Source organism: Thalassophryne amazonica, chromosome 12 (genome assembly GCF_902500255.1).
Source record: "Thalassophryne amazonica chromosome 12, fThaAma1.1, whole genome shotgun sequence".
In the NCBI taxonomy this organism is placed as follows: Eukaryota; Metazoa; Chordata; class Actinopteri; order Batrachoidiformes; family Batrachoididae; genus Thalassophryne; species Thalassophryne amazonica.
The window spans coordinates 1406453-1430495 of NC_047114.1; the positions used below are offsets into that span (position 1 = coordinate 1406453).

At 44.8% G+C, this 24043-nt stretch overlaps 1 protein-coding gene across 1 annotated transcript; it reads right to left on the reverse strand.

Annotated features, from left to right (window-relative positions):
• Positions 1-1109: 1109 nt before the first annotated feature.
• On the reverse strand, positions 1110-23232 carry kcnj9 (potassium inwardly rectifying channel subfamily J member 9). The gene is given in 9 exon segments (XM_034183436.1): positions 1110-1399; positions 1609-1739; positions 2604-2797; positions 3434-3515; positions 3518-3601; positions 3604-3628; positions 11601-11802; positions 18436-18649; positions 22897-23232. Coding segments are annotated over 9 exon segments (1497 nt in total). The 5' UTR covers positions 23195-23232; the 3' UTR covers positions 1110-1132.
• Positions 23233-24043: the final 811 nt, after the last annotated feature.

A 24043-nucleotide genomic window follows, 5' to 3' on the forward strand; every position in this document is an offset into this window, starting at 1 on the left:
ATGCATACCGCCCTCCAAAAGCATGTTATTGTTTTACAAACAACTGGTGAGGCGCTGTCCCTAATCAATAGAGGGATGCCTCACATCTGATAACGTCGGGAAAATATTTATCTAGAATTTTACCATCAACTTTTTTGACATTTTCAATTCCCTTCTTTTGTGTTTCCTCCAGTTCATAAGTTGAAGAGCCGTCTTCACTACTTCCTGAAGGATCAAGATCCAGTCTGGTTGTATGTGACAAACTGGAAACAACACGATGGGATCTGTTTGATTCATCCTTTAGGAATCTGTTTGCCTGTTCAGAACGTTGATGTAGAAGTCAATCTGATGCAAACTCAGCCCTGGGTGGTAACTGGGCCTGGGGCTAACCCTGACCACCCCGACTCTTGCCAAGGGCTGTTGATGTGGAAGTACTCGCCTGCTTGCTTTGACTGTATGGCCGGTGAAACAGGTCAGCTCAGAAACAAAAAACGTTTGACAGTGAACTCAAACTTTCCAAGCTGGCTCAGATGAAGTCTGCTCCCACCTGAGACTTATCGCTAATGTCATTGTCCACTTGCCGCGTTCACTCTTTCATGGAGTATCAAAGGAAGGTTTGTCCATGTCAGAGTGAGTCGGTGACTTCATCGGTCCTGCTTGACGCACAATTCATTGAAAACATTCTTTGCATCTCAACAAAAATACCAAGTTAGGGTGAGTATCATCACGACCATTTCAGGTAAGTCCTCGCTGACTGACATTCATGCGCAGGTGAAAATAAAGCATCGATGCACAGTACCTACTGACCTAAATGTGAGGGATCCACACGTCACTGTCCTCTTTGCCAACAATATCAACTGTAAGATGTAGAATTAGCTGTTGAATGGACGGCCTTTTGGTCCACAAGTTACACTATTACTAACCCCATCTAAAGCATAGTGTTATCATTAAATATAGGCAAGGGTGATTGGTGCGAGTGGAACAGCTTGATGAGAGCTAGAACATATTCACTTCAAAACAAAGATCAACTTTGAACCAAAAGACAAAAATATATCCAAAACAACGTGGTAACGAGAGCATGAAACCACTCACTACCCAGACGGGAAAAAATGTGATTCTGGAATACTGACGGTCTCTGTAAACATTCTCTGATCTAGGCCTCTGATTCTGATTGGTCGGTGGTGACGCTGCCGTTCAGCTCGCCAAGACCCGACTGCTCCTGGATCTCCGTCATTTCTCCAACAATAAAGTTTGAGTCTCCTCCTTTGCCGTTGGTGGAGCCCCCGTCCAGCTGCATGGCCACCTGATTATCCAGCGTGGGCTCTTCGTCCAGCTTGCTGGAGATGGACCAGTAGAGGTGAGCGTCAAGTCTGGCTGCAGCCAATGCCAGCTCTCGTGCTGAGCAGGAAGGCGTATCCACCTTGTGGGAGAAGAAACTACTTTTTGTTACTCAAAATAAAAAAATCAAAGACGACACTGATGTGGAATTTAACCCGTCATCAAGGCCGCGTTAGCTGGAAGAAGATCACCTGGATTTATTTTTTTCTATAGTTCCGGGTGGGAGGACAGATAAAGAGCTCAAAGCCATAATTATAAGCCTTTATTATTTATACAGCAAGAAGCTGTTACCTCAAAGGTGTGATGGAAGGCCCCATAGTCCACATCAAAAAAACCCTCAGCCAGTGACATCATCGGGCTGAACCTGTGACCCCACAGAACCTCCTCCGCCAGATAGGAGCTCCTCGCCTGACAGGTCATTCCTGCACACACACACACACACACACACACACACACACACACACACACACACACACACGCCTCCTAAGACTTGTCGATGCAGAAGAGGAGTGAACTGGAGTTCTTCATGTGACTTCCTGCAGCCGAGCGTCACGGCCCATTCACACTCTGACAGCTAGCCAGCATCTGCTGAGGGAGAGTGAAACTTTCCTAACCGCCACCCATGCGGACATCCTCCAGACTCCACAGGAGCCACGTGGACATCAGTCGGGCAACGCCGATGTTCATCGTGGTCTCGGAACAAACTTTCAACATGTTTAAAATTTTTGAGGTTCATGCTACAATGCTGGAAAGAGTGCAGCTCCATTACCGCTACATCACCTGCGCTAGCACGCCATTGCTGCTCCGTTTCCCTCTGCGGGCTGACATCAGAGTACTGAGTGGGTGCACCGCGTCCTGCGGGTGCCTTGAGCATGATGTGAAGGAATACATAAAACTTGTCTCAGCGGCACGCTGGCAGCGAGCGGTGGGTAATTACAGAGTTGGGTGGAGTTTGCATCGGCGACATCACACACACACACGAGCTCACAGTCAGCTACGCACCTGCTCCAACAATGCCCTGCCCTTCAACAGTGACAGATGAACTATGTCCTATAGTCGGTCAGTGGACTGTCACCAAACCCTCCGCTGAGCTACATCGACCGGCCTTGAAGACAAGAAACCTGGACGGCTGGAGCGAGCCCTCGCCAACGTGTCACAGAGATCTGTGAGCGTCACAGTGTGAATGGGCCCTGAGCCACCAACACGGGTCAGACTATGGACTCATGGAGAAGGACTGACCAGGAACAGATGGAGGACTCTGAGTCTATGTTTGAGACTTTGCTCACCGGTGGCTTCCACCATTCCTTCCAGGATGACCACAATCTCAAAGTCCTCCTTCTCCAGCTGGGCCTGCGATATGTCCCAGAATGGCGAGCAAGTGTCAATCTCGTGGGAGATCACCAGTGGCGAGACCAGGAAGAGTCGGTCGTCGCCCGTCTCAAAGCCCACGCTGATGTCGGTCTGGTCCAACGGATGAATTCACCTGGAAGCAGAGCAGGTTTCAAGGAGAGCAACTTCAATCACATCTGGTGGAAACCCCCCGCAAAAACAAATCAAAAATCACTGGATAGTCTTCTAGCGTCATAGGTCAAATCAAAGGCCACCACTTAAAATACATGACGACGACTTTGAAATGCAAAGAGAAATTTCAGTCTAACTTGGTGGATGAATTCAGTACAGCAGCTGGTGACGTGCAGAAGCTTCACGGCCACGGAAACCCATCAGAGACACAGATCAATACAGGCTGGATTCAGAGCAAACCATGTGGTTCAACCTTCATGCACAAAGTCATAAAACATGCACACGCCACGTGCATGTCAACTTAAACAGCATCTTATGACAATATGAAACTGACAGCAGCCGATCAGAACAGAAAATCAGCTTCACATTTAATATCACAAACCAAAAAAACAAGATCGAAGTGCTGCACTGCAGCTGGTGGTGGTGAGACACAGCAATCATCTGGATTCTTTTGCGTTTAATTTGTCTGAAATGTATTAAAAAAACACCTGGAAATTTAAACAATACTTCTGCATCTGTGCAATGTCATTGCACACTTCTGGAAATCTGGTGCAGGAAGTCTTGTTTTCAGTCTTGTGAACAGTAATGTGGATTCTCACCCTCCTGCGTCTGTTTAGATTTGATGAGTTTGGCCCTCATGTTGGCCCCCACGATGTGCGAGCTCCGCAGGTCCCCCACCGGAACATCAGGCACAGTCTGTCGTCCCGCAGAGAGATGCAGGCATGTTTGGAGAAGACCAGTGTCTCGGCTCGTTTGTTGGGTGTGAGATCTTCACAAACATGCAGCCCACCTGGATGGACGGCAATCCGAGACACGTGAGACGGACCAAAACCAAAACCACACAGGGAAGGAGGACACATCAACATGAAGACGGACAGGGCCGTTCTCAGTCCAACTGGTATCTCCACTGTTCAGTAACTCGGAGGAGGTTGCAGCGCCGTGATTAGCCTCCGACACGATGGTTTTTGACTGCGCTGGTGGAACGTTTTCCAGCCTACGAGGAGTCATTCTCACTTCCTTAACGCCTTAAACACTCTTTTTTTTTTTTCTTTCTTTTTTAAAGGAGCTACACCAAGTTCATCTCCTTAATTTTGTAGTATTTTATTTACTTGTCGTAACCTACACCATCAACCGCCAGACAGACGAGGCTTTCAAAAACAGGGATACACACTTTGGACACTGAGTAGGATTTTAGTTTTATTTAACAGGTGTAGCATGGTCTCAAACTGGCAGCCTGGGGCCCAGATAAGGCCTGTGAGCACATAGTTTACAGCCTGTGAGAGGATTTTTCATTTATTATGTTTCTGCTGTCTGTTTGTCAGCAGGACATCTTATAAAAGCACGAACCAGATGTCAGTCAAACTGGCTGATATGAAGTCAGATTACAAAGAGTTGATGCAAATGCAGGTGAAGCGGTCGTCATTGTTCTTTGGTCTTTGATCCCAACTACTTTCATCCTGACCCTGCTGGCAATCTTTAATGCCTGCTAGTGCTTCCTTTGATACTTTGATCCATTCCAAAAAACATGACCTATGTGGATACGTTCAAAGATCAGCAATCAAGATAAACGAGGGTGGCGGCTTGGCTGTTAGAGAGGTGGAGTTGTACAAATGATCACTCAGAATTAAGTTCAGCATCAATGAGTGATCTGGAATAAAGCTCAGGACCAGGATCACAAGTCCTGGCTATCAGAAACACAGTGGACAATCAGGATCAATGATCTGTGACTGGGCTCAAAAGGTTAGCATTAAGGATGAAAGGTCGAGATCAAAGATGAGGCTCAAACTCCAGCAATTAGCATCAAAAGTAAGTGATCAGGATCAAAGGTGAGTGATCACAAACAAAGATCAGGATCACAAGGTCAGCAAACACATACACATGAGGATCAAGATCAAAGATCTGTGATCAGGCTCAAAGGTCATCATTCATAATCAAAGCTCGGGATCAAAAGTGAGGATAAAACTCAGCAGTCATGACAAAAGTTGAGTGGAGTGATGAGGATCGAAAGTTAGCAATCAGGATTACATCTGAGGATCAAAGGAAAGTGATCAGGATCAAAGCTCAGGAAATGTGTGCTCACATTCGTGAGATGAGCCGTCATTTCCACTGTAAAATTCTCAGGTGCATTTTGCAAAAATTATGATTTCACCTGTTTTCTCATCCAGCGGCAGCAGTGGAGCTCAGAGCCTAAAATCTGTTCCCCCCCGCTTTCTCCTTTATGTTGTCCAATCATAAGCATCCAATAAAACCACAGCACACCCTTTGGAATATGTTGAATAATTACAATAATAATAAAGAAACAGATTCATCAGACACTGAAAATGAACTCTGTCATAATAACACAGTCAGAATGTGTCAAAATAACATTTTTTTTATCTTTCTATTAGAGATATGTTAGAAAATGTTATTTGAAACATTCTGATCACATTCAAAAGATGGGCATATTATGTCAAGTTTCTTGTTTTTTTCAATGCCATGTTCTTGGCATATAAAAGAAAATGTCACTTTTTGAGCGTATGCAGAGATACTGAGGCACACACTTTATAACACTTATTACTTGTAATGTTACCAGCTCAGCAAAAAATAATTCATGCATTATTTATGCCAGATAACACATCAGTGGGTTGTTTGGTTGTTTTATGAGGAAGTGATGGCACTGATCCCCTTTAATGTAACGCTGATTTTACAATCTCTCTTCACCACGACGGTCCGATACAGCGACCGCATCACTGCAGATGCTGCACCGATCCGTCTGTCGATCTCACGCTCCATCTGTCCCTCACTCGTGAACAAGACCCCGAGATACTTAAACTCCTCCACTTGAGGCAAGGATACTCCACCGACCTGAAGAGGACAAGGCACCTTTTTCCAGTCGAGAACCATGGCCTTGGAGGTGCTGATTTTCATCCCGGACGCTTCACACTTGGCTGCAAAATGCCCCAGTGCACGCTGAAGGTCCTGATTTGATGAAGCCAACAGAACCACATCGTCCGCAAACAGCAGAGATGAGGTTCTGTGGTTCCTAAACCAGACTCCCTCTACACCCTGGCTGCGCCTAGAAATTCTGTCCATAAAAATAATGAACAGAACCGGTGACAAAGGGCAGCCCTGGCAGAGGCCAACGTGCACTGGAAACAGGTTTGACTTACTACCGGCAATGCGAACCAAGCTCCTGCTGCGGTCATACATGGACTGGATAGCCCTTAGCAAACAACCCCGGACCCCATACTCCCGGAGCACCCCCACAGGGTGCCCCGAGGGACACGGTCAAACGCCTTCTCCAGATCCACAAAGCACATGTGGACTGGTTGGGTGAACTCCCATGAACCCTCGAGCACCCGATGGAGGGTATAGAGCTGGTCCAGTGTGCCGCAACCAGGACAAAAACCACACTGCTCCTCCTGAATCCGAGGTTCAACTATCAGTCGAATTCTCCTCTCCAGTACTCTGGAATAGACCTTACCGGGGAGGCTGAGGAGTGTGATCCCTCTGTAGTTGGAACACACCCTCTGGTCCCCCTTCTTAAACAGAGGGACCACAACCCCGGTCTGCTAATCCAGAGGCACTGTCCCCGACTGCCACGCGATGTTGCAGAGGCATGTCAACCAAGACAGTCCCACAACATCCACAGACTTAAGGTACTCAGGACGGATTTCATCCACCCCAGGAGCCTTGCCATCGAGGAGCTTTCTAGCCACCTCGGTGACTTCGGCCTGGGTGATGGATGAGTCCGCCTCCGAGTCCCCAGTCTCTGCTTCCTCTTCGGATGACTTGACGATGGGATTGAGGAGATCCTCGAAGTATTGCACTGCTTGACAACATCCCCAGTCAGGGTCAACAGCTCCTCACCAGCATTGTAGACAATGCCAGTGGAGAGCTGCTTCCGCAACCTGAGGCATCGGACAGTTTGCCAGAATTTCTTCGAGGCCGACCGATAGTCCTCCTCCATGGCCTCCCCGAACTTCTCCCAGACCCGGTTTATGCCTCTGCGACTGCATGGGCTGCAGCACACTTGGCCTGCCGGGTACCTGTCAGCTGCCTCTGGGGTCCCACTTACCAACAAAGATAAGTAGGGACTCCTTCTTCAGCTTGACGGCATCCCTTACTTCTGGCGTCCAACACTGGGTTTGGGGATTGCCGCTGCGACAGGCACCAGAGACCTTGTGACCACAGCTACGAGCGGCCGCATCGACAATGGAGATGGAGAACATGGTCCACTCGGACTCCATGTCTCCAACCTCCCCCAGGATCTGGGAGAAGCTCTCCCGGAGGTGGGAGTTGAAGACCTCACTGACACAGGCTTCCGCCAGTCATTCCCAGCAGACCCTCACGAGACGTTTGGGCTTGCCAGGTCTGACCAGCTTCCTCCACTCCCAGCAGATCCAACTCACCACCAGGTGGTGATCAGTCAACAGCTTGGTCCCTCTCTTCACCCGAGTGTCCGAGACACATGGCGGGACTACGTCTCTCGGCTGGTTTGGAACGCCTCGGGGTTCCCCTGGAGGAGGTGTGTGTGGATCGGGAGGTCTGGGCGGCTTTGCTTGAGCTGCTGCTCCCGTGACCCGACTCCGGATAAAGCGTAAGAAAATGGATGGATGGATGATTTTACAATAACAGTTTTCAACTTATGGCCCAGTCACAGAGTGCAAAAGGGACGAAAGAGGAACTTAACAAAATGCGCCTGGAGCCACAGCTGGAGCAGTGTGTGTCTGCATCTCTTAGTTCCAGGACTCGGCGCTGGGACGGAGCTCATAGCACCTGACTCCCGGAGAAACTGAAAACAGAAGCTGTGGAGATCTGTGTGCATGTCAGTGGACCACCTGCTCTGGTTCCTCATCCAGAACAAAAGAGGGATCACCAGAATCCACACTGTCGACACGCTGTGCGCTCCGTCTTGCTCCAATTTAAAAAAAAGTGTGCCGTGGTCACTGCTGTATCACTGTATTATGTTACTAAGTCATATATATTGATTTATAACAGAAAACTGTCAAAAGGGGGAATAAATATAAATATACAACCCCTGGCAATAATTATGGAATCACCGGCCTCGGAGGATGTTCATTCAGTTGTTTAATTTTGTAGAAAAAAAAAGCAGATCACAGACATGACACAAAACTAAAGTCATTTCAAATGGCAACTATCTGGCTTTAAGAAACACTATAAGAAATCAGGAAAAAAAGATTGTGCCAGTCAGTAACGGTTACTTTTTTAGACCAAGCAGAGGGGAAAAAAATATGGACTCACTCAATTCTGAGGAAAAAATTATGGAATCACCCTGTAAATTTTCATCCCCAAAACTAAAACCTGCATCAAATCAGATCTGCTCGTTAGTCTGCATCTAAAAGCAGTGATCACACCTTGGAGAGCTGTTGCACCAAGTGGACTGACATGAATCATGGCTCCAACACGAGGGATGTCAATTGAAACAAAGGAGAGGATTATCAAACTCTTAAAAGAGGGTAAATTATCACGCAATGTTGCAAAAGATGTTGGTTGTTCACAGTCAGCTGTGTCAAAACTCTGGACCAAATACAAACAACGTGGGAAGGTTGTTAAAGGCAAACATACTGGTAGACCAAGGAAGACATCAAAGCGTCAAGACAGAAAACTTAAAGCAATATGTCTAAAAAAAAATTGAAAATGCACAACAAAACAAATGAGGAACAAATGGGAGGAAACTGGAGTCAACATCTGTGACCGGACTGTAAGAAACCGCCTGAAGGAAATGGGATTTACATACAGAAAAGCTAAACGAAAGCCATCATTAACACCTAAACAGAAAAAAACAAGGTTACAATGGGCTAAGGAAAAGCAATCGTGGACTGTGGATGACTGGATGAAAGTCATATTCAGTGATGAATCTCAAATCTGCATTGGGCAAGGTGATGATGCTGGAACTTTTGTTTGGTGCCGTTCCAATGAGATTTATAAAGATGACTGCCTGAAGAGAACATGTAAATTTCCACAGTCATTGATGATATGGGGCTGCATGTCAGGTAAAGGCACTGGGGAGATGGCTGTCATTACATCATCAATAAATGCACAAGTTTACGTTGATATTTTGGACACTTTTCTTATCCCATCATTTGAAAGGATGTTTGGGGATGATGAAATCATTTTTCAAGATGATAATGCATCTTGCCATAGAACAAAAACTGTGAAAACATTCCTTGCAAAAAGACACATAGGGTCAATGTCGTGGCCTGCAAATAGTCCGGATCTTAATCCAACTGAAAATCTTTGGTGGAAGTTGAAGAAAATGGTCCATGACAAGGCTCCAACCTGCAAAGCTGATCTGGCAACAGCAATCAGAGAAAGTTGGAGCCAGATTGATGAAGAGTACTGTTTGTCACTCATTAAGTCCATGCCTCAGAGACTGCAAGCTGTTAGAAAAGCCAGAGGTGGTGCAACAAAATACTAGTGATGTGTTGGAGTGTTCTTTTGTTTTTCATGATTCCATAATTTATTCCTCAGAATTGAGTGATTCCATATTTTTTTTCCCTCTGCTTGGTCTAAAAAAGTAACCGTTGCTGTCTGCCACAATTTTTTTCCTGATTTCTTATAGTGTTTCTTAAAGCCAGAAAGTTGCCATTTGAAATGACTTTAGTTTTGTGTCATGTCTGTGATCTGCTTTTTTTCTACAAAATTAAACAACTGAATGAACATCCTCTGAGGCCGGTGATTCCATCATTTTTGCCAGGGGTTGTAAGTGTAAAGACGACTGAATATATCAGAACAGTAAATTAATCAGTGCGTGTGAACGCGCGCATTGACTCACACATGCAGTTATTTCCACCAGCTGATCACTGATCCACAACGTGAATTCTTCCTTCAGAACAGCTCTTTATATCATCATTTTGATTGTCATTCCTACACTCACGTTGTTATATTTAATACAAAATAATATGCGCACGCAGGAGCTGCTGCTGCTGCTAATGCTGCATTCAAGTACCGTTGGAAATTACACAACTTTTTTGTTGTTTCAAATTCAGCAGTTGCTTGTGGCAAAATAAATAATTGTATCCACACAAAAGATTAATTCTGGTCTATGTAAGGTGCCTGAGCCCATTGAAGCTGCCCCCCACACAGATAAAAAAAAAAAATTCAAGCATCAGGCTGAGTTTGTCCTGTAATTTCCGACGGTACATGAAGCAGCAGCAGCCTCAGCGCTGACAAATGACTTCTGCACTGTGTGAAAACATTCAGCTGCTCCAACAAAGTCAAATTAAACAATAACGTTACAAAAACTAAACAAGTGATTAAAAACGTCAAGGACAGCAAAACGAAACACAGATGAATTGAGGTTTTCGTTGCCCTTCGTTCAAATTTTTCAACAGTTTAAAAATCCTGACGTAGCGCCAGCTGCAGGAACAAAGCTGCGCGAAGGTTAAACGATGCCAACGACAGTCAACGAAAGTCCAGATTTCTTGTTTCATCAGGGCTTCGTTGGACTTCGTTGGTTCGGGGCACGCCGTCTGGCGCCGTGGGCTGTCCTTAAAGCGATAGTAACACTCCTTAATCTCTCATCAGCCGTTAAAATTTTCACCGAAAACCATATGAATTTCTCGAATGGTGTCCACTTGGATGTGTCTCACAGTTTCTGAAAAAATTTTGATCAAGCAAAGCGTCAGTCTCTCAGGAAGAAGTCAGACAAAGGAATTCCGACGGGAGGGGTGGACCAGTGCTCGCTCAAAGCCTGCCCACAGGCGAATGACGCAACCGACAGGCGTGAAAAAACTCACGCATGCGCACGAGGGTTCAAGGTTGGCTGATGTAATCGCACGTGATTCAAATCCATATAGCTTTTGAAAAAAATAAAAGGTCCGATACTTTTCTCACAGACCTCGTAAAGGCACTGCAAACAAGCTTTGTTTCAATCTGACAGACAGAGAGCAACTAACTAACTAACTAACTAACTACTTAAAGACTATTATGTCTCTGGAGGGCAAATAATGTGCAGCCAACACCTAAAATACAAAGACATCCATCCAATCTGAAAACAATAGTAATAAAACTTACATTAAATCTAGTAATTAAAAAACATTTAATTTCAAAGCACATCATCATAAATGTATCTTACTTAAAGTAACATGTAAAAGATACACAGATTTTGGGCCTTAGAGAATTATTATTATTATATGGCTGTGATGCTGCACGTGCTCTGATTGGCCGATTTCCCATATCAGACTGTTACCGTGAGAATCGGTCCGGAACGCGTATCACATTGTTTATAAAGCAGGAAGCTAAAAACATGATTAGAAAAACTAAATTGGACATGAACGCACTCCATAAATATCTAAACAGCGTCAGAAAAAAACACACATATTGAAAGTTTACCAGCTAACGAGTGGCCCATCAGTTAGCGAGTTCTTCATGGAGGTGACATGAACACGTCTGACTACGAGCCCAAAACCGTCAGCAGCTTCATATTCAGGCGATACTGGAAGTTCACGTTTATATAAAATAATCAAATTATCAAGCTCACTGGCTTGGTGTGTGCGGGGATATCAGACCGAGGTGTTTTTCACACTGTCAGACTGAGCAAGCGAGGTTCATAATCCTTCATTATTATTATTATTATCATTATTATCTTACGGACAAACACAAACATTTTAATTTGAATTGTTTTTTATCTAAGTTTGATTTTTTATTTATTTTTTGGTTTCTGTGTCCTGGAAGGCGAGCTCTCACGCAGACAGCGGGGTCGGCTCCGCCTCACCCCGTCTAAAAGCTGTGGAGCCGCTGCTGGTCCCAGCACTTACCATGAAGGCATTGACCATGGACCCCAGGATGGCCTGCAGCAGCAGCAGCATGGTGCCCACGGGACACTGGTCGGTGATGACACGGTGGCCATAGCCGATCGTAGTCTCGGTCTCGATGGAGAAGAGGAAGGCTGAGATGAAGCCATTGACATTGTTGACACACGGCGTCCACGTCGTGTCCTCCAGATGGTCCAGATCGCCCCTTGCAAAGGAACATAAACAACAACAAACAAACAAACAAACATGTGAGACAGAAGGGGGAGGTGACAAAGTGGGTGTCAAGAGGCAAAAAATAGAAGACGAGAAGCTTTTTATTTCCAGTGAAGGTGCAGAGACTCAGCTCCCCTCCCAAAGGCATTGTCTGTTTACAGCTGATTTCTGACATGACTCAGTCGGCGATGGAACGCTCAGTCTCTTCACTTGTCACGACGAGCGGTTCCTCATGTAAAAGACTCTACATTCATGCTTTCACCTTCAGGTGATAAAAATTATCAATTTAAACACTTTATCAGCTGATTATTGAGCCCTGAGCCGATTCCACTCTGCAGATTTACATTCCAACTGTACACGGCACTGGTCGCTAATCATCGTACCGAGGCGCCGGTCGCTAATCATCGTACCGAGGCGCCGGTCGCTAATCATCGTACCGAGGCGCCGGTCAAAGACGGACAACCAATTAATGAAAGTGGCGTTAAGACAGTTTTTACTGACGTGTGCTGGTGACCAGTGAACAGCAGCAGCACCGGCGGGTCCCTGGTGCCGCTTCAACGCCGGGGGGGCAAATTGATACGAGAAGGTCACAGTTTATGAGACGAGTGTGAGCTAATGAGAGCTGAGATCTGGTGACGAGGGGACACATCATGATAGAATGTGGTGTAATAACAATCTACCTGTTTTGTCATCTGCTTTTTTGGCTGAACGGGCATTTTTTTTTTAATGTTGTCGATGAAGATGATGTCTTTGTGTCTCAGCTAAGAGGAGCAGAATTAGTGGTAATACCGATGTTAGCACAAGGTCTCTGAGGAAAATGTGAACAGAGGAAACCACATGAATCAAACAATGTCTTATTAATCAACATCGACCGGAGGATGTAGTAAGAACACCGTTGACAGCGTTAAGCTACTCTTACACCTGCTGCTCTTTGGTGATGCTTTGCACTGTAATGGGCGGAGCTACAACTCTATGCTCTTGTCTGTCATGGTTCAAGTATCCGGTGTCAGTTAGATTTATTACTTAGCATTTCCTCGTGCTCTAGTGTTTCTAGTCTCTTACTTAATACCCGTGCTCTTATTCTGACATCTGCTCCGTGTGCTCTTCCACTGGCTTTACTTCCTGTTACCTGGCGTTTCATTTTAATCTGCACTTACTTCCTTATTTATTGTTTCACGCACTATATAACCCTCTGTTGCCCATGACTCCAGTGCCAGATTGTCTTTCTTTCTTTCTTTCTCAAATTCATTCCTTGTGTTTGGTCTGTAGTTGATTTTAAAATTTTAATGTTTGTTTTTAAAGCTATTTATGGCCTTGCACCTCCCTACTTGTCTGAAATTTTAACTTTGCGCACCTACAGTAGGACATTAAGGGCGTCTGGCCAGCTTTACTTAGATGTTCCAAGGTCAAGATATAAACACTGGGGTGATCATGCTTTTGCGGTAGCCGGCCCCAGACTGTGGAATGAGCTACCTCTTGAGTTACGTACTATTCCTGAGCTAGTACTTTTTAGATCTAAGTTAAAGACTTATTTATTTAAACTGGCTTTTAACACTTAGTGGGGAGGTGACATGTTCTATTATTTTTATGTTCTTTTTTTTATGTGTTTTAAAAATGTTATTTTATATGTGTTTTATTTTTGTAAATTTGTGTTTTTAATGTTAAGCACTTTGGACATCAGTCGGTGCTGTAAAGCGCTTTATAAATAAATGTTGATTGATTGATTGATAGATAGTTGCCAACCCATACCACCTTTCCATGTTTCCTGAGTACTGCCTGCCATTTTCTGATCTGGTATGATTGTTGGCGGTGCAATGACCCTCTGCTTGTTTAACTGGACTACTCATTTGCTACATCCCTCACAGGCACTATTGCTCGATGGACCACCATCCTGTGTGGTGACTTGTCATCTGTTTCCACCTGGACGACTGCTGTTGAGTGTACTGACTGTTCCAGTAACATCTGTGCTGACTAAAAGCAGAACTTACATCACACCACTGTTGTTCTCTTCTCTGGGGTCCTCAGTCGAGCTGTTACACTATAACTTGGCCGTGACTAAGAACAATACAGTCAGAAAAGTTTTTTTTAATGTGCAGGATGACCAACTACACACTCAGGAACAACAGCCTGCAGGCCTCACAGATGGACTCCAGTCATCCCAAGAGTGCATCATTAAAGGCTCCCGGTTCCAGCAATGTGTGCGTCCCAGGAAGCAGGCAGTTTCAAAGGGTCTCCGCCCACATTCCAGAGTGATCCCAGACTCCTTCCTACTCAGCTGGATGACAGAAACCCAGGGACATGCATGTCATTTCTCCGTGACCTTCAGCCTCCAGCTCTGCTGCTATGCAACGGACATGTTCAGGTCACCTTCACCATTACACATAAGACAAGTGGGCGTGGTCAAATGGAGCCAGCGGTTGTCCATATGCCATTCAGCACAAGCCTTCTCCAATGTCACACTGAATGTAAAGGTGCCTTGACACTTGCACAAATTTGATCCTCGCACTTGTACGCAATCTGCCATGCAGGAGAGTAAACTGTGCGCGGCTTTGTGCAAGTGCCCAAAGAAAATTTTGAAATGTTCAAAATCTCTGTCACGCATTAATTATGTGAACTTCACATGAACATTGGTCAAACAATTAAAAAACATTGAGTCACTGTGTCAGCACAGCTCGAGGCAAATTCTTTACCTTGAGGCTTCGTTTAACATTGTGGTATATACACCAGGCCTGTATGTGGCGCTGTAACACTCCCACTAAAAACCAAGAAGAAGAAGACCATAGAGCATGCACGTCCACCCTATTGAGATATCCATGATCCCTTGTGTTCCAGACAGTCACTGTCATCTAAACAACACAGAGAATCCACATGACGACAACTGCGAATGAACATTATATGACCAAAACTTGCTAAAACAAATATTCTGTGTTTTGCTACGTTTAACCTGTGAGGAACTTCATATATATATATATATATACATATATATATATATATATATATACATACATACACACACACACACACACACACACTCTGGAACAAAGAGGACAAACAGTGTTATAAAGAACAATAATCAGGACGCTAAAGAACAAACTTCACTTTCCCCCAAAATGACATGAACAGGAAGCGATCGCGGCTCACAGCGACTCCAAGTGAAAACAACGGAAAAACAACCTCAACTTCTGGCAGGTTTACATAAAACAAACAACAGCGTCTATAAACTCTGGATCAAATATTCACCAGAGTTTTAAGCACAACATACAAAGAGTTTTATGTTGCAATGTTAACGCTGTTGTCCGTGTGCAGCGGTTAAAGTGCAGCGTGATCAGAGCGTCTCAATGCATTTCTCAACATTACTAACATCTCGCAGCGTGGCGACCTCTCAGATTTTACGGGATTTGAAACCTCAACAGGGCAAATAACCAATGTAAGAGCTAATCAATGCTAATAATGCAGATGCATTAGCTTCTGCTAAATTTAGTTCTGCTAACATTTTTGCTGAAATCATACATGTTGGTTCCTGTCTGGTACATATTTTGCAGCAGTCAGGCAGCTGAGAGGAGCTGAGCTCAATTCTACCCCAGCAGAAAAGCCCTGACTGCTACAAAAAAAGTCATTTACATTCAACATACAGTGGTCCAGACGTGAGGCAGAAGTCATGAGAAGCAAAGCAAGTCTGACTTATGGTTTTGATTTAGAAACCAAATTTATCCGGATAGTTTATCTACAACCCCAATTCCAATGAAGTTGGGACATTGTGTAAAATGTAAATAAAAACAGAATACAATGATTTGCAAATCCTCTTCAACCTATATTCAATTTAATACACCACAAAGACAAGATATTTAATGTTCAAACTGATAAACTTTATTGTTTTTGTGCAAATATTGCTGATTTTGAAATGGATGCCTGCAACACATTTCAAAAAAGCTGGGACGGGGCAACAAAAGACTGGGTAAGTTGATGAATGCTCAAAGAACACCTGTTTGGAACGTTCCACAGGTGAACAGGTTAATTGGAAACAGGTGAGTGTCATGATTGGGTATAAAAGGAGCACCCCCAGAAGGCTCAGCCGTTCACAAGCAAAGATGGGGTGAGGATCAGCACTTTGTGAACAACTGCGTGAAAAAATTAGTGCAACAGTTTAAGAACAATGTTTCTCAATGTTCAATTACAAGGAATTTAGGGATTCCATCATCTACAGTCCATAATATAATCAGAAGATTCAGAGAATCTGGGGAACTTTCTACATGTAAGGAGCAAGGCCAAAAACCAACACTGAATGCTCGTGACCTTCGATCTCTCAGGGGGCACTGCATTAAAACCTGACATCATTGTCTAAAGGATCTTAACGCGTGGGCTCAGGAACACTTCAGAAAACCATTGTCAGTTAACACAGTTCGTCACTACATCTACAAGTGCAAGTTAAAACTCTACCATGCAAAGTGAAAGCCAAACATCAACAACATCCAGAAACACCGCCACCTTCTCTGGACCCGAGCTCATTGGAAATGGACAGACGCAAAGTGGAAAAGTATGCTGTGGTCTGATGAGTCCAGATTTCAAATTGTTTTTGGAAATCATGGATGTTGTGTCCTCTGGACAAAAGAGGAAAAAGACTGTCCAACCATTTAGGGGAGGTGATGGTCTAGTGGTTAAGGTGTTGGGCTTGAGTCCAGAAGATCATGGGTTCAAATCCCCACCTGACTGTAAAATCACTAAGGGCCCTTGGAAAAGCGCTATATAAATGCAGTCCATTTACCATCCAGATTGTTACCAGCACAAAGTTCAAAAGCCAGCATCTGTGATGGTATGGGGGTGTGTTAGTGCCCATGGCATGGACAACTTACACATCTGTGATGGCACCATCAATGCTGAAAGGTACATCCAGGTTTTGGAGCAACACATGCTGCCATCCAAGCAACGTCTTTTTCAGGGACGTCCCTGCTTATTTCAGCAAGACAATGCCAAGCCACATTCTGCACGTTACAACAGCATGGCTTCGTAGTAAAAGAGTGCGGGTACTAGACTGGCCTGCCTGCAGTCCAGACCTGTCGCCCATTGAAAATGTGTGGCGCATTATGAAGCACAAAATACGACAACGGAGACCCCGGACTGTTGAACAACTGAAGTCGTACATCAAGCAAGAATGGGAAAGAATTCCACCTACAAAGCTTCAACAATTGGTGTCCTCATGTTCCCAAACGCTTATTGAGTGTTGTTAGAAGGAAAGGTGATGTAACACAGTGGTAAACATACCACTGTCCCAGCTTTTTAGATATACTTTATTGCTCTCACAGTGGAGAAATTACGTTTACACTCCAGTTACCTCAGGAGTCCCAAGCTGAGGAACATGCTGCAGGCATCCATTTCAAAATGAGCAAATATCTGCACAAAAACAATAAGGTTATCAGTTTGAACATTAAATATCTGGAGTTGGAGTTGTAAATTAATGTAAACTGTATTTTTACAAAGTGCAAATCTAACAAAATAATGCATTAATTCTGAAGATTTGAACATTAACACACATAAATGCCAAAAGGCATTATGGGAAAACTGAGCATCTGCTCATCACTGATTGGTTGATTTATTATATGTAAAACCAACACACACATTACAGTAATGTGTCTTGTTTTTTTTGTTTTTTTTACAAATAAATGTGTATTTGTAAAATATGTCTTTTTTTCATTTGTAAAATAAAGGCATTTGCAAAACTTAACATTCTGTTTGTTAAGTCAGTGTGATTCAACTAAACAGCTGTGTGATATTTGGGCGGGCGCTACTCACAATGCCATCCAGCAGTAGTAGGCAGTGTTGTAAGCATTTCGACCCATCTACTGGGTGGCAGTGTGAATAGCACCTGCCCAAATATCACACAGCTGTTGGGCTGAATCACACTTAATCAAAATGACTCTTCCTGACAGCAGTGCACGTGGCGCACAAAGACAGAAGCGTTGACTTGTTGGTTGTGTTGGATTTGTGATCGTCTTTGATTCTAATCAGAAGTGTTGGCGGTGCTTAAACTGAAAACCAGCTCGTCAGTAGCTGAGAGTGTACCGGAGACAATACTGAAAGCTAGCGGTTAGTGGTTAGCTGTAGCTTCTGCTAAATTTTTTAGTGGTTTATTGGTTTAGCCTCATAAAAGTTAACTTTTCAGTTAGTGGATTAGCGGTTATTGAAGCTAACGTTTTGGTTAGCTGTGCCCACCACTGATAAATATGCACTAAACACTGAATAATTCACAGGAAAATAAGTGTAAATTAAATGTGCAAGTACGCAATAAGAGAAAAGAATGTATTGTCTGCAGACTGAAGATTTCAGACCACCTGTGCTTATGACTTGAAACGCTCCAGAACTCTCAATGATGTGAAAAAACAACAGAAAGAGATGGAACGCCCCAAAGTTAAAAATGTGCATGATGGTACAGCGACACTGTGCCACTGATATTGTTTAAAAACACAAAATTACTTTTCATCCGATTAATCAATAAAGTAATTGACAGAATACTCGACAGCTGCAGCCCTACAACACACAGGCAGTGAGCGGGATTCAACACAATATCCAACAAGGTATGTGGTTAAACCTGCCCAGGCCTGGACTTTAGGTCACGTGCACAGCAGCTCACCTGCAATAGGCTATGAGGTACCAGATGGCACCAAAGAAGAGCCATGTGACTGCATAGGCCATGACGAAGACGAAGAGCGAGCAGCGCCAGTTGAGGTCCACCAGCGTGGTGAAGATGTCAGTCAGGTAGCGGTAGGTCTCCCGCATGTTGCCGTGCTGCACGTTGCAGTGGCCGTTCTTCTCCACGTAGCGCTGCCTCTTACGCCGAGTCCGAGCTGGTGAAGCCAACAGACACAATCTGTTTCCAACGTGAAGCACATTCACAGAACCACTCATCAGACATGTTAAGGTGTTTGACTTCATGGCAGCTTTGGGTTCTGGGAACACAGAACCTCAAACGCTGCCCGAGAAACGTGTGAAAGCTTTGTGCTTCTGAAGCTGGAAGGCTGAATTCAGGCACAAGGAGACACTGAAGGACAAACAAAGGAAGACGCCATGGGACACGAGGAGGAGGGAAGGCAGGAACATGAAAGAGAGATGATGGAAATGAAAAGAGACAGATGAATAAAAGAGAGCAGATTAAAAATGACAGAATAAAATCAAGCACTTGCAGAAGAAACACCACAGCTGTGGACTTCAGGAATCACAACCAGTCTGAAGGCAAAACCTGCTTTTTCTTCTTCAGAGTCCCTTTGTACATTCAGTTGCAACACAAAACGAGTCAAGACACACCTAAAAGCCTCAGCAGGTGATCCGGCAAAGAGCTGCACAAACCAACAGCACCTGAACGCCTCAGCAGGTGACCTGGCAAAGATATGCACGAACCATAAGCACCTAAAAACCTCAGCAGGTGATCTGGCAAAGATCTGCATGAACCATAAGCACCTGAACGCCTCAGCAGGTGACCCGGCAAAGATCTGCACGAACCATCAGCACCTGAACGCCTCAGCAGGTGACCCGGCAAAGATCTGCACGAACCATAAGCACCTAAACTCCTCAGCAGGTGATCCGGCAAAGATCTGCACGAACCATAAGCACCTGAACGCCTCAGCAGGTGATCCGGCAAAGATCTGCACGAACCATCAGCACCTGAACGCCTCAGCAGGTGACCCGGCAAAGATCTGCACGAACCATAAGCACCTAAACACCTCAGCAGATGATCCGGCAAAGATCTGCACGAACCATAAGCACCTAAACACCTCAGCAGATGATCCGGCAAAGATCTGCACGAACCATCAGCACCTGAACGCCTCAGCAGGTGATCCGGCAAAGATCTGCACGAACCATCAGCACCTGAATGCCTCAGCAGGTGATCCGGCAAAGATCTGCACGAACCATCAGCACCTGAACGCCTCAGCAGGTGACCCAACAAAGATCTGCATGAACCATGCCTCAGCAGATGCAGTTTGTTGTTGTGTTAAATGGTGCATTTTAAGACCCTCTGGATGCTGTTAGTGGACATCTTTAGTGACGCGTCACAATTAATGAATAATTTTAAATATACCAATAATCACGTTGGTCCTGGTTTGATGGGGATTATATTGGTTGAAGTTGTTTGGAGGTGGCAGTGAGAGGGGAAACCAGGAGGAGGACGCCTCATTGTCTTATTGGGAGGGAATCTGACAGTGGCTCCTATGCTAACACTAACAGTAGCCTCTGGAAAGTCATAAAATTAATGATTAATCTAAAGTAGCATCAAACCATGTGAACACAGAGACGCTCAGCTACTGCAGACTTCATCTGAAATACTTTGTTGGAGGGCGTGAGAGTAAAATCTGAAAGAAACACGTCTCACTGTGGAGCGCGACGCAAAGTCACTCCAGTTAGCAGGTTAGCATCTGGTACCATCACATCAGCTTTTACACATTTCTGATTGCATCAATTACATTTAGCCAATCGGCATCCGTCATAAAACTTGTGCCAAATCCTAGTGTGAATCTGTACTGGATCTGCTGTGGAGACCCTGAAGAACTGGGACAGCCGAAAGACAAATAACAATGCTGCAGCAGATACGTGAAGAATTTATGCTAGCAGCGCTGCCTTTTGACCGCACTCACCAAGCTAGCCTCTGCCTCACCGCGTTGGCTCGTGACCTAAGAAAGCGGTGAATTGATTGTGTAGTTTTGACTCACAATCACCACAAACAGAAGAGTGGAAAACAAAACCTTCATGGCAAAAGTAGAATAAGTCCTGAACAGGCTCTGAGGCCCGTTGGTGCCGACGCTGATCCCTGGATACCGTTGCAAGGGTCTGTCCCTGCGTCTGAATACTTAGGATGTGCTTAATGTCAGTTAGTACATACTAGAAGTAAGTAAGCGAGTCACAGGGACAGTTTTTATGTACTACATTATGCTACACCATCTTGACCATTCATATATTCAAACCCACGAGTGCCGCAAAAATTTCTGTTTTGCAGCAGCAGCCTTTTTGAAACGGCTCTGGGTGTGTAGTTCTCCAGTTCCACAGCCCCTCCACCATGGTACCTTTTCATGTGCACCCATTAACTTAAAGGACATGTCTCACATTTTTTAACGTCCCAGTTCGTAAGACAACATAAAAGTACTCAGGATTGTAAGTGTCTCTGCACACGTGCTAATAATTAGTGACCTCTTATGTATTTTATTCCTCTCACTCTGACCATTAGCAGGTGCATTTCCGGAAAACATTTCACTCGGCAATTCTCTACATTTTTCAGTGTGTGACGCACTTATTAGCAAAACAGAAACATCCCAGTGACTGACAGTTCGAAAGTGACGGCTCGGATTTACAGAGAGGAGACGACACACTTCACCCTGAAACTCTTAACTTTTTCAGAGTGTCGAATTTTGGAGCCTAAAGTGGGGTGATGCGCTGTTTGTGTGGATGCTGGTTTACTGAAGCTGTGGACATTGACATAGGGACATCTGACACTGTTCTTAACAGACGGCCTGGACACGGAGATGGATTTTTTACATTGGAAAAAGTCAGAGTACATTATTTCAAGGAATTAATGGACATTATTTTACATGCCACGATTGAGAGAGAGGCGAAGCTGCAGCCGGCGATCTCATGCGCGTGTGCACTTCTTTGATCGTGTGAAGTTTACATTTGAAAATTAATCCAATTAACATGACAGTGAGTGTGGTATGTTCCCCTTTTGTGCTTTGTGGCTAGATTTCTTTATCTTTTTTTACTGTGAGAGTGTACATTTAGAGCTTTGTATGTGTGTGTGTGTGTGTGTGGGCACTTGCGTGCTGTGCACTTGATGAGACACTCGTTCTCCCCAGCAGCAGATGTATTTTTTTTAGATTTTATTGATAACTACACTCATAATTAACCGTGCACAAAACTGATCCTGGAGCAGAGATGGTTACTGACAGGCTGCGTTTCTGACTCATGGTCGTGCAGGTGCACAGAAACCTTCACAGAGCTGCAGCTTTTACTGTGACTGCATGAAAATTAACAGTTATCATTTAAAAACACGACATCACACTTATGTCAACTTTGGAATTAATCTGTGCCTCCGGTCTTAACGTTCGCAGCTACATTCCATTGAAGCGCACGCTGGGACATCACTTGTCAGAAACACTCGAGTACTCAAGAGTACTTTGTTTTCGGACGTCTCCGTAGCTGTTTGTTGTGAATGCCGTATACTTTGAAACCGGTCATTGAAGTGCACAAAGTAATCCAGGTGGATCATCGGATGGTCACTAACAGACTAAATCTAAATGGTTATGATTTTGGTTCCTTTAATTTCCAAGGAAGTGCTTCTTCTTTGGTTACCAGGCTCCAGCTGCATCGCAGGATAGCGTGCTATAGTCTGTGCCCTGTAGAGATAGCAGCTCATCTGGACACGTTTCACTTACTGCTAAATGTATTCTGACACACTACAGATGGTGCATACTGCTTTTTGCCTGCTATATTGTACTCTAGTATAAATATCCGAATGAAGTCTATGACACCTCCTGGATGAGACGCCAGTGCATCACAGGTTACATCCCCAGCCAAGCCCAAGGCCAGTACCCATTTAGAGCTGGGTGGGCTGGAACATGTAGAGCAGGTAGCTCAGTCAAGAGTTGGGCTCCCAATATGCAGACCTGGGTTTGTTTCCCGTCCGTGTCCTTGCACAACACCCTTCATCTGCATTGTCCGGGTTCACCCGGCTGTAAATGGGTACCAGCTGAGGAACTCATTTGCATCAGACTGGCATCTGATCCAGGTGAACTTGTGGTCACTCATCCACCTTCCAAAATCCAGGGAAAGGCACTGGCACCACTGGGCCCCTACATCAGGCTAAAGACTGGAACAGTGTAGACAAGATTTCTTGTCCCGGGACACCGACCGTGGAATCTGTGCTGGTAGTCCAAACACAGCACCACCTGCTTTCCAGCTACAGTAAAAGGTCCAGTTTTACTTCTGGAGAGGCCACTGTAGCCCTCAGCAGAGGTTATGTGGCACCATGAGTTCTGCTTACGTAACTAAATCAGGGTTCATTTTGCTCTGTTATGCAGGTTTAAGTAGAACGTCACTCAGGATGACTCACCCCAGCCGAACCGCCCCCTCTCCTTCTCTGGGCCCTGCGCCTTCTTCGAGGGTTGACTGGCTTTGGCCTCCCTCTCAGCCAGCTTGGCCTGGAATGACCTGCTGACCTTGGCTGGGATGGGCGGGGACAGTGCTGTCTCCGTGGTAATGACGGGGGCCAGTTCCTCTGACAGACTGAAGACTCCTGTGGAGGTGACGACCTCGCCGACCGCCTCCGCCGCTCCCTGGTCCCCTTTCTCCTCCACAGGAAGTGAGAGGGAATCCGGGCGGGAAGGGAAGCCTGAGTTCTCCAGCGCCATGGCGTGGGTGTGCGCCGAGTGTATCAGGGTGCTATTGATGCTCTGTGCGGTGAATATTGATCATATCATTTGGTTGCTTGACTGAAGCCTGTGGAAAAACACAATCATGAAATTAAACTGTGGAATTGATTAGCTGCAGTTCTATTGTATTAATTCGTAGATAAATGATTTTTCAGAAAACAAAGCCTGTAAGTACAAACTTTTTAATTGCACACTGGATCTGTAAGATGAAAGCAGGCTGAGCGAGCAGGCTCAGAGTTAATCAGCGATCATCCGCTTGTGAATGACTCAGAGTTCAAACTGGACAGAACTGCACAACAAAACTAAAGTGGTGCTCAGAGACGTACCTGTGTGTGTTCTTCTGCCAAAACTAAATCAACAAATCTCACTTCTCTTTGATGTTTTTATAAACTTTCCTGAATCCACCCCAAACTTGACTGGTGTGAAATGCAGTGCAGGACCAATGATTGCAATCATTTTTGAGTATATATATCTATACATGAAACTGTAAACAGTTGATTAACTGATGCTGCACAACATTAAACTAGATCCATACCGATGTATTGGCTGCCCGATAAGACATGAATGATGACCATTTCACAAACACGTAAGTAAGTAAGTAAGCTTTATTTATAAAGCGCCTTTCACAGACCAGGGTCACAAAGCGCTGCACATGGCATACAAAAATAATCTAAAAATAACATACGAAAACAATAAAATACAATATTAGGCTAAAAAGCTAACTTAAAGAAATGCGTCTTTAGTTGCCTTCTAAAAGTATCTATACAGTCCAGAGAACGAATGGCACAGGGAAGCTCATTCCAGAGGCTAGGCGCCACCGCTTTAAAA